Consider the following 14,456-nt stretch of genomic DNA (forward strand, 5'->3'; position numbering starts at 1 on the left):
TGTGTCTTAAAGACAATAGCGACAAGTTAGCATTTCCCATATATAAAAATGGAGTATTTGTCAAAAAAAAAAATGGAGTAATGTTTTAAACTCATTTGTTCTTGCCGAGAATCCATGTGGCTGCCATTAAATGTTTTTTCATTGGGTCCCAAATGAAAATCATAGTCAACCTTGAGTAGTGTAATTTAATTATTACTTACATTGAACAACCAATCCAACTAATTAATTACCTTGACCAATAACTTGAGAAAGAGGAAATGGTCGTACATTGAACAACCAATCCAACTTGTTTCTCCGTCTTTATATTTAAGCATTTATTTAATTTTATTTTTGTTCTTGAATGTAAATTTCTTTTTAAATTATTAGATGCATTTATTATTATTTTTTCTAAATATATCCATAATTAATATTCCTTCCGTCCTGCAATAAATGACCTATTTAAAAATTTGCAATTTTAAACTAGTTTACTTTGACCATATTTTTCTACTAATATACAAATATAAATAATATCATATAAGATGTCGTTAGATTCGTCTCGATGAGTATTTTCAAAATATCAAATTTTCATAATTTTTTCTAACATATTATTCAAGATATTTAAGCTCAAAATTATGCATTGGCATGCGTAATTGAGTCAACTGTGTCATTTATTAAGGGACGGAGGGAGTACTAATAACTTGTCTTGAAATATGAATAGTCAAATAATACACATACAAACAAATGACAATTTAATAAATTAATACACAAAATAGATACATTAATTACATTCACAACTTTTCTTAAAAAATATGAAAAAACAAAGAGAATGTACATAGAGAGGATCCCCGTGAGATGAACTCAGTTGGTAGGGATATCACATTTTATATGCAGGGGTCGAGGTTCGAACCCCGAACACTCCACTTCTCCACAATTAAATTGTTTGAGCTCAGAAAATGATGAAATAGTCATTCATATTAGTGATTTTATGGGATTAAGGAAGGGTAATGAAGACAATACGTAGTAGTCAGCTTTTTTATATCGACAGTAGATATCGATAGAAAACACCAAGCTCAAAAGTCAAAGGTACCAAGTGGAAGATTTAAACCATTACCAGCCACCAACTAGTATTAATAATAGCGCAGGAAAATCAATTTCAAACCAATATAGTTACTGAGCAGTCCTTGCCTTGTCTAACATCCACACACTACGAAAAAAAATGGTCAGTCTATTAACCAATCTCTTTCTTTTCTGGCTCTCAATGCATTGTTTCGTGGCTTACTTAGCTCATGCCAATGCCAAAAACATCTCCACAGATCAATCTGCTCTTCTCGCATTCAAATCCCTCATTACTTCAGACCCCAATGATATGTTAGCTAATAATTGGTCAACCTCCTCTTCTGTATGCAGTTGGGTTGGTGTCACTTGTGATGAGAGACACCATAGAGTCCACAGCTTGACTCTCCGAAACATGAGTCTTAGTGGTACAATTTCTCCAAAGTTGGGGAATCTGTCTTTCCTTGTTATACTTGACATCTCTCGTAATAACTTTAGTGGTCAGTTTCCCAAAGAGATATGTCGGTTGCGCCGATTAAAGTCTCTTGATTTAAACTATAACTGGTTTGTTGGAGGAATTCCTGAAGCGTTGGGGGACTTATCACGACTTCAATATTTGTATCTTGGTGTAAACAATTTTAGTGGTTTTATCCCCCAATCTATTGGTTATCTTCGTCAGTTGATATATTTTGAAATTGGTCACAACAAGATGTATGGACCCATACCTCAAACAATTTCAAACATGTCTTCACTTAAATATATTGGTTTATCTTCTAACTACTTTTCAGGTACTCCTAACTCTAATATTATTATGTTTCATATTTGAGATATATCGTCCGATCACTATTATAATAAAAAATCTATACTTTAGATTCATTTAATAAATGATGTATGTGGTCTACATTATAAATCACATACATCATCTATTAAATGAATCTAAAATATTTTTTTTTGCTTATAATAATAACTGCAGGGTGTACTTCGATGTTTCACACTATTTGTGATTTTAGAATCTCAATGTATGATTTATTACTCCTTCAATGCAACAATAATTGTTACACATTTGACCATATTTCACACATTAATAAAGATGATAAATAATGAGTGCCCCGAGGGTATTCTTATTAAATATGAATTTTTATGTTTTTGATGCTTAAATATTCATATTTAATTAATGTTTTGTAAAAAAATCTAATTATTTTTGCTAGAGATTGCCATAATATTCTTCGCATTTATGGAAATTTCATTAAAAGATAGGCTTAATTGTAGTTTTGGTCCCCTAAGTATCACAATCTTGCGATTTTGACCCCTATAAGAAACAATAACAAATCAGCCCCCCTAAGTTTACCCACTTTTGCACTTTTGGTCCTCTAGATCAATTTTGACAAAGTCAATGCATACGTTGACACTCACATCACTTAAAGTGAGGCGTCATGTGTGACTTTCTATTTTCTTAGGGGGTCAAAACTGCAGTTAAGCTTAATAAATAAAGTGATTTGGGTGTCACGTATGCATTGACCTAGTCAAAATTGGTCTTGGGGGTGCCAAAAGTGCAGAATGGAGTAAACATAGGGGGTGATTTATTATTGTTTTTATAGGAGTTCAAAATCGCAAGATTGTGATACCTAGGGAGTCAAAACTGCAATTAAGCCTAAAAGATATGAATGTTAGACATGAGTTGACTAAAACATAGAGACAAAAAGTAGTGATAATTTTTCTTTGAGGGACTAAAAGTCTAACAAAAAATTTAAAGGGACTACAACGAAAAATTGATATATTTACAAGGATCAAAAACATATTTGACATTATTAATTAATTAGAGTGTTTAATTAGAAATATAAATTAGTTTGCATATTTTTTTGGGTGGTGTATGAGGTTTTAATCCCCAACCTTACATATTTTATAAAAGCTACATATTTAATAAAATATGCAAACCAACAATTATTGATTAAAAACTACATATTTAATATAAAAAACACAAGTTCCAAGTTAAAGTTAATACTTTAAACTTCTTAACATGTGTAAATTTGCACATGATAGAAAAACCCTTTATAAAATTACAATTCATCAATGACTTAAATTTTGATAATTAGAAAAAAAAATAACAAACAGTAAATAATATAATAAAAAAATAAATATTAACGAAGGGAGTATTTATTTTAATCAAATGTTTGAGCTATCCTAATTAAATCTTTGTATTTATATTGTTTCATTGTGGAATTAAAGGAGAAATTTCAAAATGGATATCGGGTGATCTTACACAGCTGCAAGCATTGTATGTGATAGAGTGTTGGACGGTGAAGAACCAACACGAACATAAACTAAATGTAGTAGTAATAAGGATGATGCGTTGGATATGTGGTAAAACAAGATGAGATAGAATTAAAAATGACGACATTAGATAGAGAGTTGGGGGTGCACCAATAGTAGAAAAATGGTAGAGACTAGACTTTGGTGGTTTGAATAGAGAGAAGATATATGAATTTTGTAGTTAGGAGAATAAATCAGATGGAAGGGGAGTTAGATGACTTGAGGTAGGGGTGGACCTAGAAAAACTGTAAGAGAAACTATTAGGAAGGATCTATAGATAATTATATAAAAAATAAGTAGATTGTTAATATTGTCGAATGTTTATATATATTAAATTAAAATTATGAATATTAATGTAATGGTTCTATTAAATATTTTTCTCTTATATATACAAAAATCTATTAAATAGTTGAATCGCGTCAGTTGTGGAATTTATTTGCTTATATATGTGAAAACAAATTTTTATGTCCATATATGAGAAAGTCGATATGATACATTTTTAAAAATTTATGACTATATTTAAATCAAAATTAATGTAGTATTTCTATTAAATAAATATTTTTATATGTAAAACATCGTTCAATGTTTGCACCAGTCCATTGCAGATTTTAAATGTTTATATATGCAGAAACAAATTTTATATGCAAATATGATAAATTCAATATGATAAAATATTATAAACTAATGACTATTTTCAAAATATAAACATTAATGTAGTGTTTCTATTAAATAACTTTTTATTTTATATGCAAACCGTTCAATGTTTGCGCCACATCCGTTGCAGATTTTATGTCTTATATCTATATAAGCAAATTTTTATATACATATATGAGAAAGTTGATATGATAAAATTTTGAAAATCAGTGACTATTTTCAAAATATCAACATTAATGTAGTGTGTCTATTGAATAAATTTTTATTTTATATATTAAACACCGTTAATATTTGAACCATGCTTGCTAATGATTTTATATGCAGAAGAAAAATTTTATGTACCGATATGAGAAAGTCGATATGATAAAATTTTGAAAACTCGTGACTATTTTCAAACTTCAACATTAATATAGTGTTTCTATTAAATAATTTTTTATTTAATATGCATATCACCGTTCAATGTTTGCCTTGTTATCGTTGCAAATTTTAACTGCTTATATCTATAGAAACAAATTTTATATACGTACATGAGAAAATCAATATGATAAAATTTTGGAATCTCGACTATTTTCAAAATATCAACATAAATTTATCTTGGGAACCAAATGGAGAAAAACTCTTATATGGACACAACCACAAATGATAAATATTTGGGGACACTCACATCAAATAAAAAAAAATAATAATTGAATCACATCAATCAACATCATTTAGTTTTATTCTCTTTTAGTTTTTGCATTTGATATGAGTGTGTCTAAATAGTTATCATTTATGATTGTGTCTATAGAAGAGTTTCTCCCAAACGGAAAGCAAGTCGTTATTTATATTTATTAGTTTGGAACGTAGTAATTTAGAATTTGTCAAGTACCAACATAAAAAGTTCACGTATTGTACTCCATCCGCCCCAAATTGTAAGAAAAAAAAATCACTTATTTAAAAAAATTAAAACATAAGAATTTGAAGTATAGTTTTCTTTGGAATAAGTTTTATAGAAAGATATAAAAATAATTTTCATTGACTATTGGTTATGGAGAAAATTAATGTAATTTGCATTTAATTTCATGAGAATAAACAAAAGTTTTTTTTGGAAAAAATGATTTTAAAAAAAAAAGATTAAATAGGATAGAAGTTGGTCATTTTTACTTACATTTTTGGATAAAGAAAATGAGTTTTTTGTGCTTACATTTTAAGACGGAAGGTGTAATTTGTAAAAAAGAAAAAAAAAAAAACACATATATCTGCCGAAAACTTAGAATTGTTAATTTTTTTTTTTTATACATTCTTCCGTTACTAATTATAAATAAAATTGACGTTTTAGGTTCATTCAATTAATGATGTATGTGATCAATATTATAAACCACATACATCAATAATTAAATGAATCTAAAAAGTAAAATTTGCTTATAATTAAAAACGGAGGTCTATTTAACTGTGCTAAAGACACAAGTTAAAAATCTAAAAATGAAATTAAAAAATAAATTTTATCTTAAAAATATAAGATTTTAAAATTTTAAAATATTAAATGCACAATTTTGAACAAAATATTTCAATTTTTAATATCTTAACTTGTGTCTTAAAGACACTAGCCACAAGTTAGCATTTTCCATATATAAAAATGGAGTATTTGTCAAAAAAAAAAAAATGGAGTAATGTTTTAAACTCATTTGTTCTTGCCGAGAATCCATGTGGCTGCCATTAAATGTTTTTTCATTGGGTCCCAAATGAAAATCACAGTCAACCTTGAGTAGTGTAATTTAATTATTACTTACATTGAACAACCAATCCAACTAATTAATTACCTTGACCAATAACTTGAGAAAGAGGAAATGGTCATACATTGAACAACCAATCCAACTGGTTGCTCCGTCCTTATATTTAAACATTCATTTAATTTTATTTTTGTTTTTGAATGTAAACCCCTTTTTAAATTATTAGATGTATTTATTATTATTTTTTCTAAACATATCCATAATTAATATTCCCTCCGTCCCGCAATAGATGACTTATTTAAAAATTTGCAATTTTGACCTAGTTTACTTTGACCATATTTTTATACTAATATACAAATATAAATAATATCATATAAGATGTCGTTAGATTCGTCTCGATGAGTATTTTCAAAATATCAAATTTTCATAATTTTTTCTAACATATTATTCAAGATATTTAAGCTCAAAATTATGCATTGGCATGCGTAATTGAGTCAACTGTGTCATTTATTAAGGGACGGAGGGAGTACTAATAACTTGTCTTGAAATATGAATAGTCAAATAATACACATACAAACAAATGACAATTTAATAAATTAATACACAAAATAGATACATTAATTACATTGACAACTTTTCTTAAAAAATATGAAAAAACAAAGAGAATGTATATAGAGAGGATCCCCGTGAGCTTAGCTCAGTTGATAGGGATATCACATTTTATATGCAAGGGTCGGGGTTCGAACTCCGGACACTCCACTTCTCCACAATTAAATTGTTTGAGCTCTAGTCACTAGGCTACTTGACAAAAAAAAAAAGAGGAGGGAGTAGTTAATTACCTTGGACAATAACTTCAGAAAATGATGAAATAGTCATTCATATTAGTGATTTTATGGGATTAAGGAAGGGTAATGAAGACAATACGTAGTAGTCAGCTTTTTTATATCGACAGTAGATATCGATAGAAAACACCAAGCTCAAAAGTCAAAGGTACCAAGTGGAAGATTTAAACCATTACCAGCCACCAACTAGTATTAATAATAGCGCAGGAAAATCAATTTCAAACCAATATAGTTACTGAGCAGTCCTTGCCTTGTCTAACATCCACACACTACGAAAAAAAATGGTCAGTCTATTAACCAATCTCTTTCTTTTCTGGCTCTCAATGCATTGTTTCGTGGCTTACTTAGCTCATGCCAATGCCAAAAACATCTCCACAGATCAATCTGCTCTTCTCGCATTCAAATCCCTCATTACTTCAGACCCCAATGATATGTTAGCTAATAATTGGTCAACCTCCTCTTCTGTATGCAGTTGGGTTGGTGTCACTTGTGATGAGAGACACCATAGAGTCCACAGCTTGACTCTCCGAAACATGAGTCTTAGTGGTACAATTTCTCCAAAGTTGGGGAATCTGTCTTTCCTTGTTATACTTGACATCTCTCGTAATAACTTTAGTGGTCAGTTTCCCAAAGAGATATGTCGGTTGCGCCGATTAAAGTCTCTTGATTTAAACTATAACTGGTTTGTTGGAGGAATTCCTGAAGCGTTGGGGGACTTATCACGACTTCAATATTTGTATCTTGGTGTAAACAATTTTAGTGGTTTTATCCCCCAATCTATTGGTTATCTTCGTCAGTTGATATATTTTGAAATTGGTCACAACAAGATGTATGGACCCATACCTCAAACAATTTCAAACATGTCTTCACTTAAATATATTGGTTTATCTTCTAACTACTTTTCAGGTACTCCTAACTCTAATATTATTATGTTTCATATTTGAGATATATCGTCCGATCACTATTATAATAAAAAATCTATACTTTAGATTCATTTAATAAATGATGTATGTGGTCTACATTATAAATCACATACATCATCTATTAAATGAATCTAAAATATTTTTTTTGCTTATAATAATAACTGGAGGGTGTACTTCGATGTTTCACACTATTTGTGATTTTAGAATCTCAATGTATGATTTATTACTCCTTCAATGCAACAATAATTGTTACACATTTGACCATATTTCACACATTAATAAAGATGATAAATAATGAGTGCCCCGAGGGTATTCTTATTAAATATGAATTTTTATGTTTTTGATGCTTAAATATTCATATTTAATTAATGTTTTGTAAAAAAATCTAATTATTTTTGCTAGAGATTGCCATAATATTCTTCGCATTTATGGAAATTTCATTAAAAGATAGGCTTAATTGTAGTTTTGGTCCCCTAAGTATCACAATCTTGCGATTTTGACCCCTATAAGAAACAATAACAAATCAGCCCCCCTAAGTTTACCCACTTTTGCACTTTTGGTCCTCTAGATCAATTTTGACAAAGTCAATGCATACGTGGCACTCACATCACTTAAAGTGAGGCGCCATGTGTGACTTTCTATTTTCTTAGGGGGTCAAAACTGCAGTTAAGCTTAATAAATAAAGTGATTTGGGTGTCACGTATGCATTGACCTAGTCAAAATTGGTCTTGGGGGGGCCAAAAGTGCAAAATGGAGTAAACATAGGGGGTGATTTATTATTGTTTTTATAGGAGTTCAAAATCGCAAGATTGTGATACCTAGGGAGTCAAAACTGCAATTAAGCCTAAAAGATATGAATGTTAGACATGAGTTGACTAAAACATAGAGACAAAAAGTAGTGATAATTTTTCTTTGAGGGACTAAAAGTCTAACAAAAAATTTAAAGGGACTACAACGAAAAGTTGATATATTTACAAGGATCAAAAACATATTTGACATTATTAATTAATTAGAGTGTTTAATTAGAAATATAAATTAGTTTGCATATTTTTTTGGGCGGTGTATGAGGTTTTAATCCCGAACCTTACATATTTTATAAAAGCTACATACTCCCTCCGGTCCTATTTATAAGAGACAAGTTACTTTTTAGATACATTAATTAATTTATGTATTTGGTTTAGATTCTTGACTAGATACATACATTATTCAATGTATCTAAAAAATGAACTTTCTCTTGTAAATAGGACCGGAGGGAGTATTTAATAAAATATGCAAACCAACAATTATTGATTAAAAGCTACATATTTAATATAAAAAACACAAGTTTCAAGTTAAAGTTAATACTTTAAACTTCTTAACATGTGTAAATTTGCACATGATAGAAAAACTCTTTATAAAATTACAATTCATCAATGACTTAAATTTTGAAAATTAGAAAAAAAAATAACAAACAGTAAATAATATAATAAAAAAATAAATATTAACGAAGGGAGTATTTATTTTAATCAAATGTTTGAGCTATCCTAATTAAATCTTTGTATTTATATTGTTTCATTGTGGAATTAAAGGAGAAATTTCAAAATGGATATCGGGTGATCTTACACAGCTGCAAGCATTGTACCTTCACAATAACCAGTTTTCAGGAAACGTATCGTCCATATTCAAATTCAACAGCTCAATATTGCAAGATTTGTATCTTAGGTATAATAATCTGTCTGGTAATCTTCCGTCAAATATTTGTCACAGACTTCCAAATCTTAGAATTTTTGATATTAGTGATAATGATCTTTCTGGTGACATACCGACTATTTGGCATCAATGCGAAGAGTTGTTGGGATTAGATCTTTCATTCAATAGTTTCAACAAAGGACCCATACCAGAAGGCATCATGAACATGGCCAAACTTCAAAATTTATTTCTTATTGGCAACAATTTGGAGGGTAAGATATTTCCATTGACATTTTATTATACTGCATTTGTCTCTATAATGTATAAGATGATAGAAGATAGAAGATTTGACACGAGTTAAACCAAATATATATTTTCGTCAGTTATATATAAAAAAAATAGAAGATTTTGGACTGATTTTTTCATTATCTCAATTATATCTTTAAATTATTTTTTCTATAACAATAATTGTTTGTTGGTGTCATTAAAAAGATATAATTTTAGATTATTTTTTTTGTTATATTGTTGATGTCATTCAAATAGATAAACATGATTAGTTTGATTCTATAAATAAATATCGTTTATAATTTCAAATGCTAACGTAATAAAAAGAGCAGAAACAATATGCTATAAACCTCCTAAATGTGCTAACCAAGCCACTGATATAAAACCAGAACACCAAAACAATGACCCACCAAACAACACATAGAGCAGCAGGACCAGAACACTAAGCAGCCGATAGAAAACTCATACGAGTATAGACTACAAAAACAGATTGAAGGGAGAAACGTACACATCCAAGACCGAATCAGACTAAACCTTCTATGAGCCCAGCACTAAGCAAGACTACAAACCCAGAAATTCTAGTCTGAAAATAAGTCAGGAAAGTTGATGTCTTGTACTAAATAATAAATATTAAATTTGATATTAATGTTACACACGTGCAGGTAAAATTCCATCACTTAACAACATGACTTCTTTGATGGCTATCTTTTTTAATGATAACAATTTAAATGGAAGTCTACCAAATGATTTTTTCAATCATCTTCCTCAACTTGAAGATTTTTCTTTAGACAACAATCATTTTGAAGGAAGCATTCCACGATCAATTGGCAACTCCACATCGTTGAGAAATTTAGGCTTAGGATCGAACTTTTTCACAGGTACGCTCTTTTTTTTTATATCTTGACACTTTTACCTGAAATAAGATGCATATTTACATTTAAAAGCATTTATTTACTTTTAATGAATTTTATCTTTTTCTCTTAGAATGATATGCTCTTAATCTTGATAAAAAAAATATCTTAATTGAAAATACTCTTTAATATGAAAAACATTTTGTAAAAAGTTGCATAGAATTAACCCTTAAAAGAATAGAATTAAAAATTCAAAATAAATTATGTCCAAAATAATGGAAGTCTACCTTGATCACACTACTATGGTCCGAGATTTTTTTTTTCATATGCTTACCTGGACCACCGATATATTCCTAAAGACCTAAGAAACCTCCAAAAGGGCATTTAAACTCTCTCAGAGGCCTTAGCGTCCTCCAGAAGGGCTTTAAGGCCCAAGGCACGCCCCTCCTAGGGTGCCGCCTTAATCTAGCTTCTAGAAGCCTCTAGAGCTCGGCCTAAATACATAAATACCCCTATTACTTACTGCTTAAGTAATCATAAATCAGGTCTATACAATACAAACCCTAATTACTTGTACTTTTGCAAGTACATTGCCTTAGGTAAGGGTTTGGGGCAATTGTTTCGGGCTGGGCCCACCCAACAACAGACCATGTCATCCGTAATTCACTAGTCTAAGAACATATTTTTTGAAAGATAGTTTAAGAATGTATGATAGGGAATTTGGAGTCGCTTTCGAGTATGCTAGTTAAATTTGCATGTTTTCCGAAGTTTTCATGTTATAAAACATTGATTTTTAGAAGATATTTGGAGTCTACAATGTGAAATTTAAGTGTGTCAAAGTCTTAAAAGAGACAATCTACACATTCATTTTTTGTGCATGAATATAACGCATTAGTGCATGAAATATGTTAAGGAATATTTTTTTGAAAGTAAGATTTAGGACCAATAGAGTAATTTTAGCTATTTGTTTCCTTTTATGAAACTTAATATTCTTAAGAATGACCACTAGTCTACCATGAATATCCATTTTCAGGTTCTATACCTGAGGAGATTGTCTATCTTGATAAACTTGAGCTTCTAATATTGTCTGTTAATAACTTAAGTGGAACTATTCATTCCAAAATCTTCAACATGTCATCGTTAACACATTTGGAGCTTGAACGAAATAGTCTCTCAGGCACAATCCCATCAAATACGGGATTCCTTCCTAACCTGCAAAAACTACACTTGAATCATAACAAATTTGTTGGAAATATTCCAAATAGTATTTTCAACTCTTCTAATCTCGTTGAATTTGAAGCGGTTGACAATGAATTTAGTGGAACTCTACCCAATAATGCTTTTCGGAATTTAAGGTTGCTCGATTCGTTTATCATAAGTTTCAACAATTTGACAATCGACGATCCTCTTCAATTCTTTACTTCCTTGACAAATTGTAGATATTTGAAAATTCTAGACATATCGAGAAATCCTATATCATCAAATCTTCCTAAGTCAATTGGAAACATAACTTCAACTTATTTTGACATGGATTTATGTGGAATTGATGGTAGTATTCCCCTAGAAGTTGGAAACATGAGCAACTTGCTACAACTTTCTCTACCTGGGAATAATATAAATGGACCAATACCGGTCACATTAAAAGGATTACAAAAACTTCAGTATTTGGATCTTAGCAACAATGGACTACAAGGATCATTTATTAAAGAGCTTTGTGGAATTGAGAGGTTGAGTGAGTTATATCTACAAAATAATAAGCTATCTGGTGTTTTGTCACCATGTTTGGGAAATATGACTTTTCTTAGAAATTTGGACATAGGATCTAACAATTTTAACTCTAGGATTCCTTCGTCTCTTTGGAGTCTTACATATATCTTAAAGTTAAATTTGTCCTCTAATGGTTTCAGTGGTAATCTTCCACCTGAGATTGCAAATTTGAGAGCAATTACATTATTAGATCTATCTAGAAATCATATTTCAAGCAACATTCCTGAAACCATCAGTTCCTTAAAAACTTTGCAGAATCTCTCCTTAGCCGATAACAAACTGTATGGATCAATTCCCACATCACTTGATGAAATGGTAAGCTTGATCTCCTTGGACTTGTCTCAAAATATGCTAACTGGTGTTATTCCAAAATCCTTAGAATCACTTTTGTACCTTCAAAACATCAACTTCTCATACAATAGATTGCAAGGAGAGATTCCTTATGGTGGAGCTTTCCAAAATTTGACAGCTCATTCTTTTATGCATAATTTAGCACTTTGCGGAAATCCCCGCCTCCAAGTACCACCTTGTGGTAAACAAGATCAGAAAATGTCAATGACAAAGAAGATAATACTCAAATTCATACTTCCCATAGTTGTGTCAGCCATTTTGGTTGTTGCATGCATCATATGTTTTAAACTCAGAAGAAAAAATGTTGAAAATACTTTTGAAAGGGGTTTATCAGCATTAGGAGCTCCAAGAAGAATATCATATTATGAACTTGTGGAAGCAACAAATGGATTCGAAGAGAGCAAATTACTTGGAAGGGGGAGCTTTGGTTCTGTGTATGAGGGGAAGCTTCCTAATGGTGAGATGATTGCAGTTAAAGTAATTGATTTGCAATCTGAGGCAAAATCAAAGAGTTTTGATGTAGAATGCAATGCAATGAGAAATCTACGACATCGAAATCTGGTTAAGATTATCAGCAGTTGTTCAAATCTTGATTTCAAATCATTGGTGATGGAGTTCATGTCAAATGGAAGTGTAGACAAATGGTTATATTCAAATAATTGCTGTTTAAATTTCTTGCAAAGGTTAAATATAATGATAGATGTTGCATCCGCATTGGAGTATCTCCATCATGGTTCTTCAATACCTGTGGTTCATTGCGATCTAAAGCCTTCTAATGTCTTGTTGGATGAAAATATGGTTGCACATGTTAGTGATTTTGGTATTGCCAAGCTCATGGACGAAGGACATTCTAAAACTCATACACAAACTTTGGCAACTATCGGATACCTTGCACCAGGTAATTTCTTTTCTTATACTCCTTAACATTTTCTTCTTTATGTTTTCGGTCCCAACCAATCTATTTGATTTACACATATGCAATCAACATGTTATATTAGTAATTATTGCGTACATAGTATGGATCTAAGCCTTATTTTTTTCGAATATTTGATAGCTAGTAATAACTAGTATTTAAATGCAGAGTATGGATCTAAAGGAATTGTTTCTGTCAAAGGAGATGTGTACAGCTATGGGATTATGCTAATGGAAATCTTCACCAGAAGAAAGCCAACAGATGATATGTTTGTTGCAGAACTAAGTTTGAAATCATGGATCAATGAATCATTGCCTAATTCAATTATGAAGGTCTTGGATTCAAATTTAGTCCAACAAATTGAGGAAGAAACTGATGATATATTGATTCATATGTCATCTATTTTTGGTTTAGCTTTGAATTGTTGCGAATATTCACCGGAAGCAAGAATTAATATGACAGATGTTATTGCGTCGCTAATAAAAATCAAGACTTCAGTGTTTAGGGTAAACATGGTGTAGTTATTTTCATTTGTACGCTGTTGGGTTAAGACATTGGAATGTATTTTTATGAATTTCCTTTTTCTTTTGTAATATTTAGGATTGATGTGTTGCTACTTTCTATCTTCCCATTTTACAGTTTCTCTTATATTATTTTTTGCCGAGTGACAAGCAAGGAGAAGTTGAATTGAGTCTTTAAATTTTATGATAGTTAAGACTGCATTTTCTAGAACGAGCTTCCATTGAGCATTGATAATGAGTTAGTTAGTAAAAACAATATTCTTTTAGCTTAATTTTAGTAGCTTCAGATGAAACATAAAAATAGAGGAACTGGTGTATCAAACTGATGGAAACTGATCGCTCTCTAAAAAGTGGTGTATCAAACTTAAAAAAAAAAAAGAGGAACTGATGTATCAAACGAGGACCAAAAGTGTAATTAAGCCTAATAATAAAGATGAAATTGATAAAAAAATGATTGAATATTTTTAAGACTATCTTTTTATGTATGTGTGTCCAAACACTATTGATTTGGTCTTGTGATCATGGAAGAATACCTCAGCTCCTAAAGGCCAAAGAGAATACAAGTCAAGAAGAGCCTTGTGTTAGATAATAGAATATTACTTTTTTTTAGGAAAGATAATAGAATATTAC

General features: G+C 30.4%; 1 protein-coding gene across 1 annotated transcript; it reads left to right on the forward strand.

Annotated features, from left to right (window-relative positions):
• Window positions 1-1,237: 1,237 nt before the first annotated feature.
• LOC25481440 (probable LRR receptor-like serine/threonine-protein kinase At3g47570) lies at window positions 1,238-13,826 on the forward strand. The gene is made up of 5 exons (XM_039830654.1): window positions 1,238-1,820; window positions 6,896-7,453; window positions 9,039-9,410; window positions 11,308-13,290; window positions 13,474-13,826. The coding sequence occupies exons 1-5, from the start codon at window positions 1,238-1,240 to the stop codon at window positions 13,824-13,826; spliced, it is 3,849 nt and encodes a 1,282-aa protein (XP_039686588.1).
• Window positions 13,827-14,456: the final 630 nt, after the last annotated feature.

This window comes from Medicago truncatula, chromosome 1 (genome assembly GCF_003473485.1).
Source record: "Medicago truncatula cultivar Jemalong A17 chromosome 1, MtrunA17r5.0-ANR, whole genome shotgun sequence".
Taxonomy (NCBI): Eukaryota; Viridiplantae; Streptophyta; class Magnoliopsida; order Fabales; family Fabaceae; genus Medicago; species Medicago truncatula.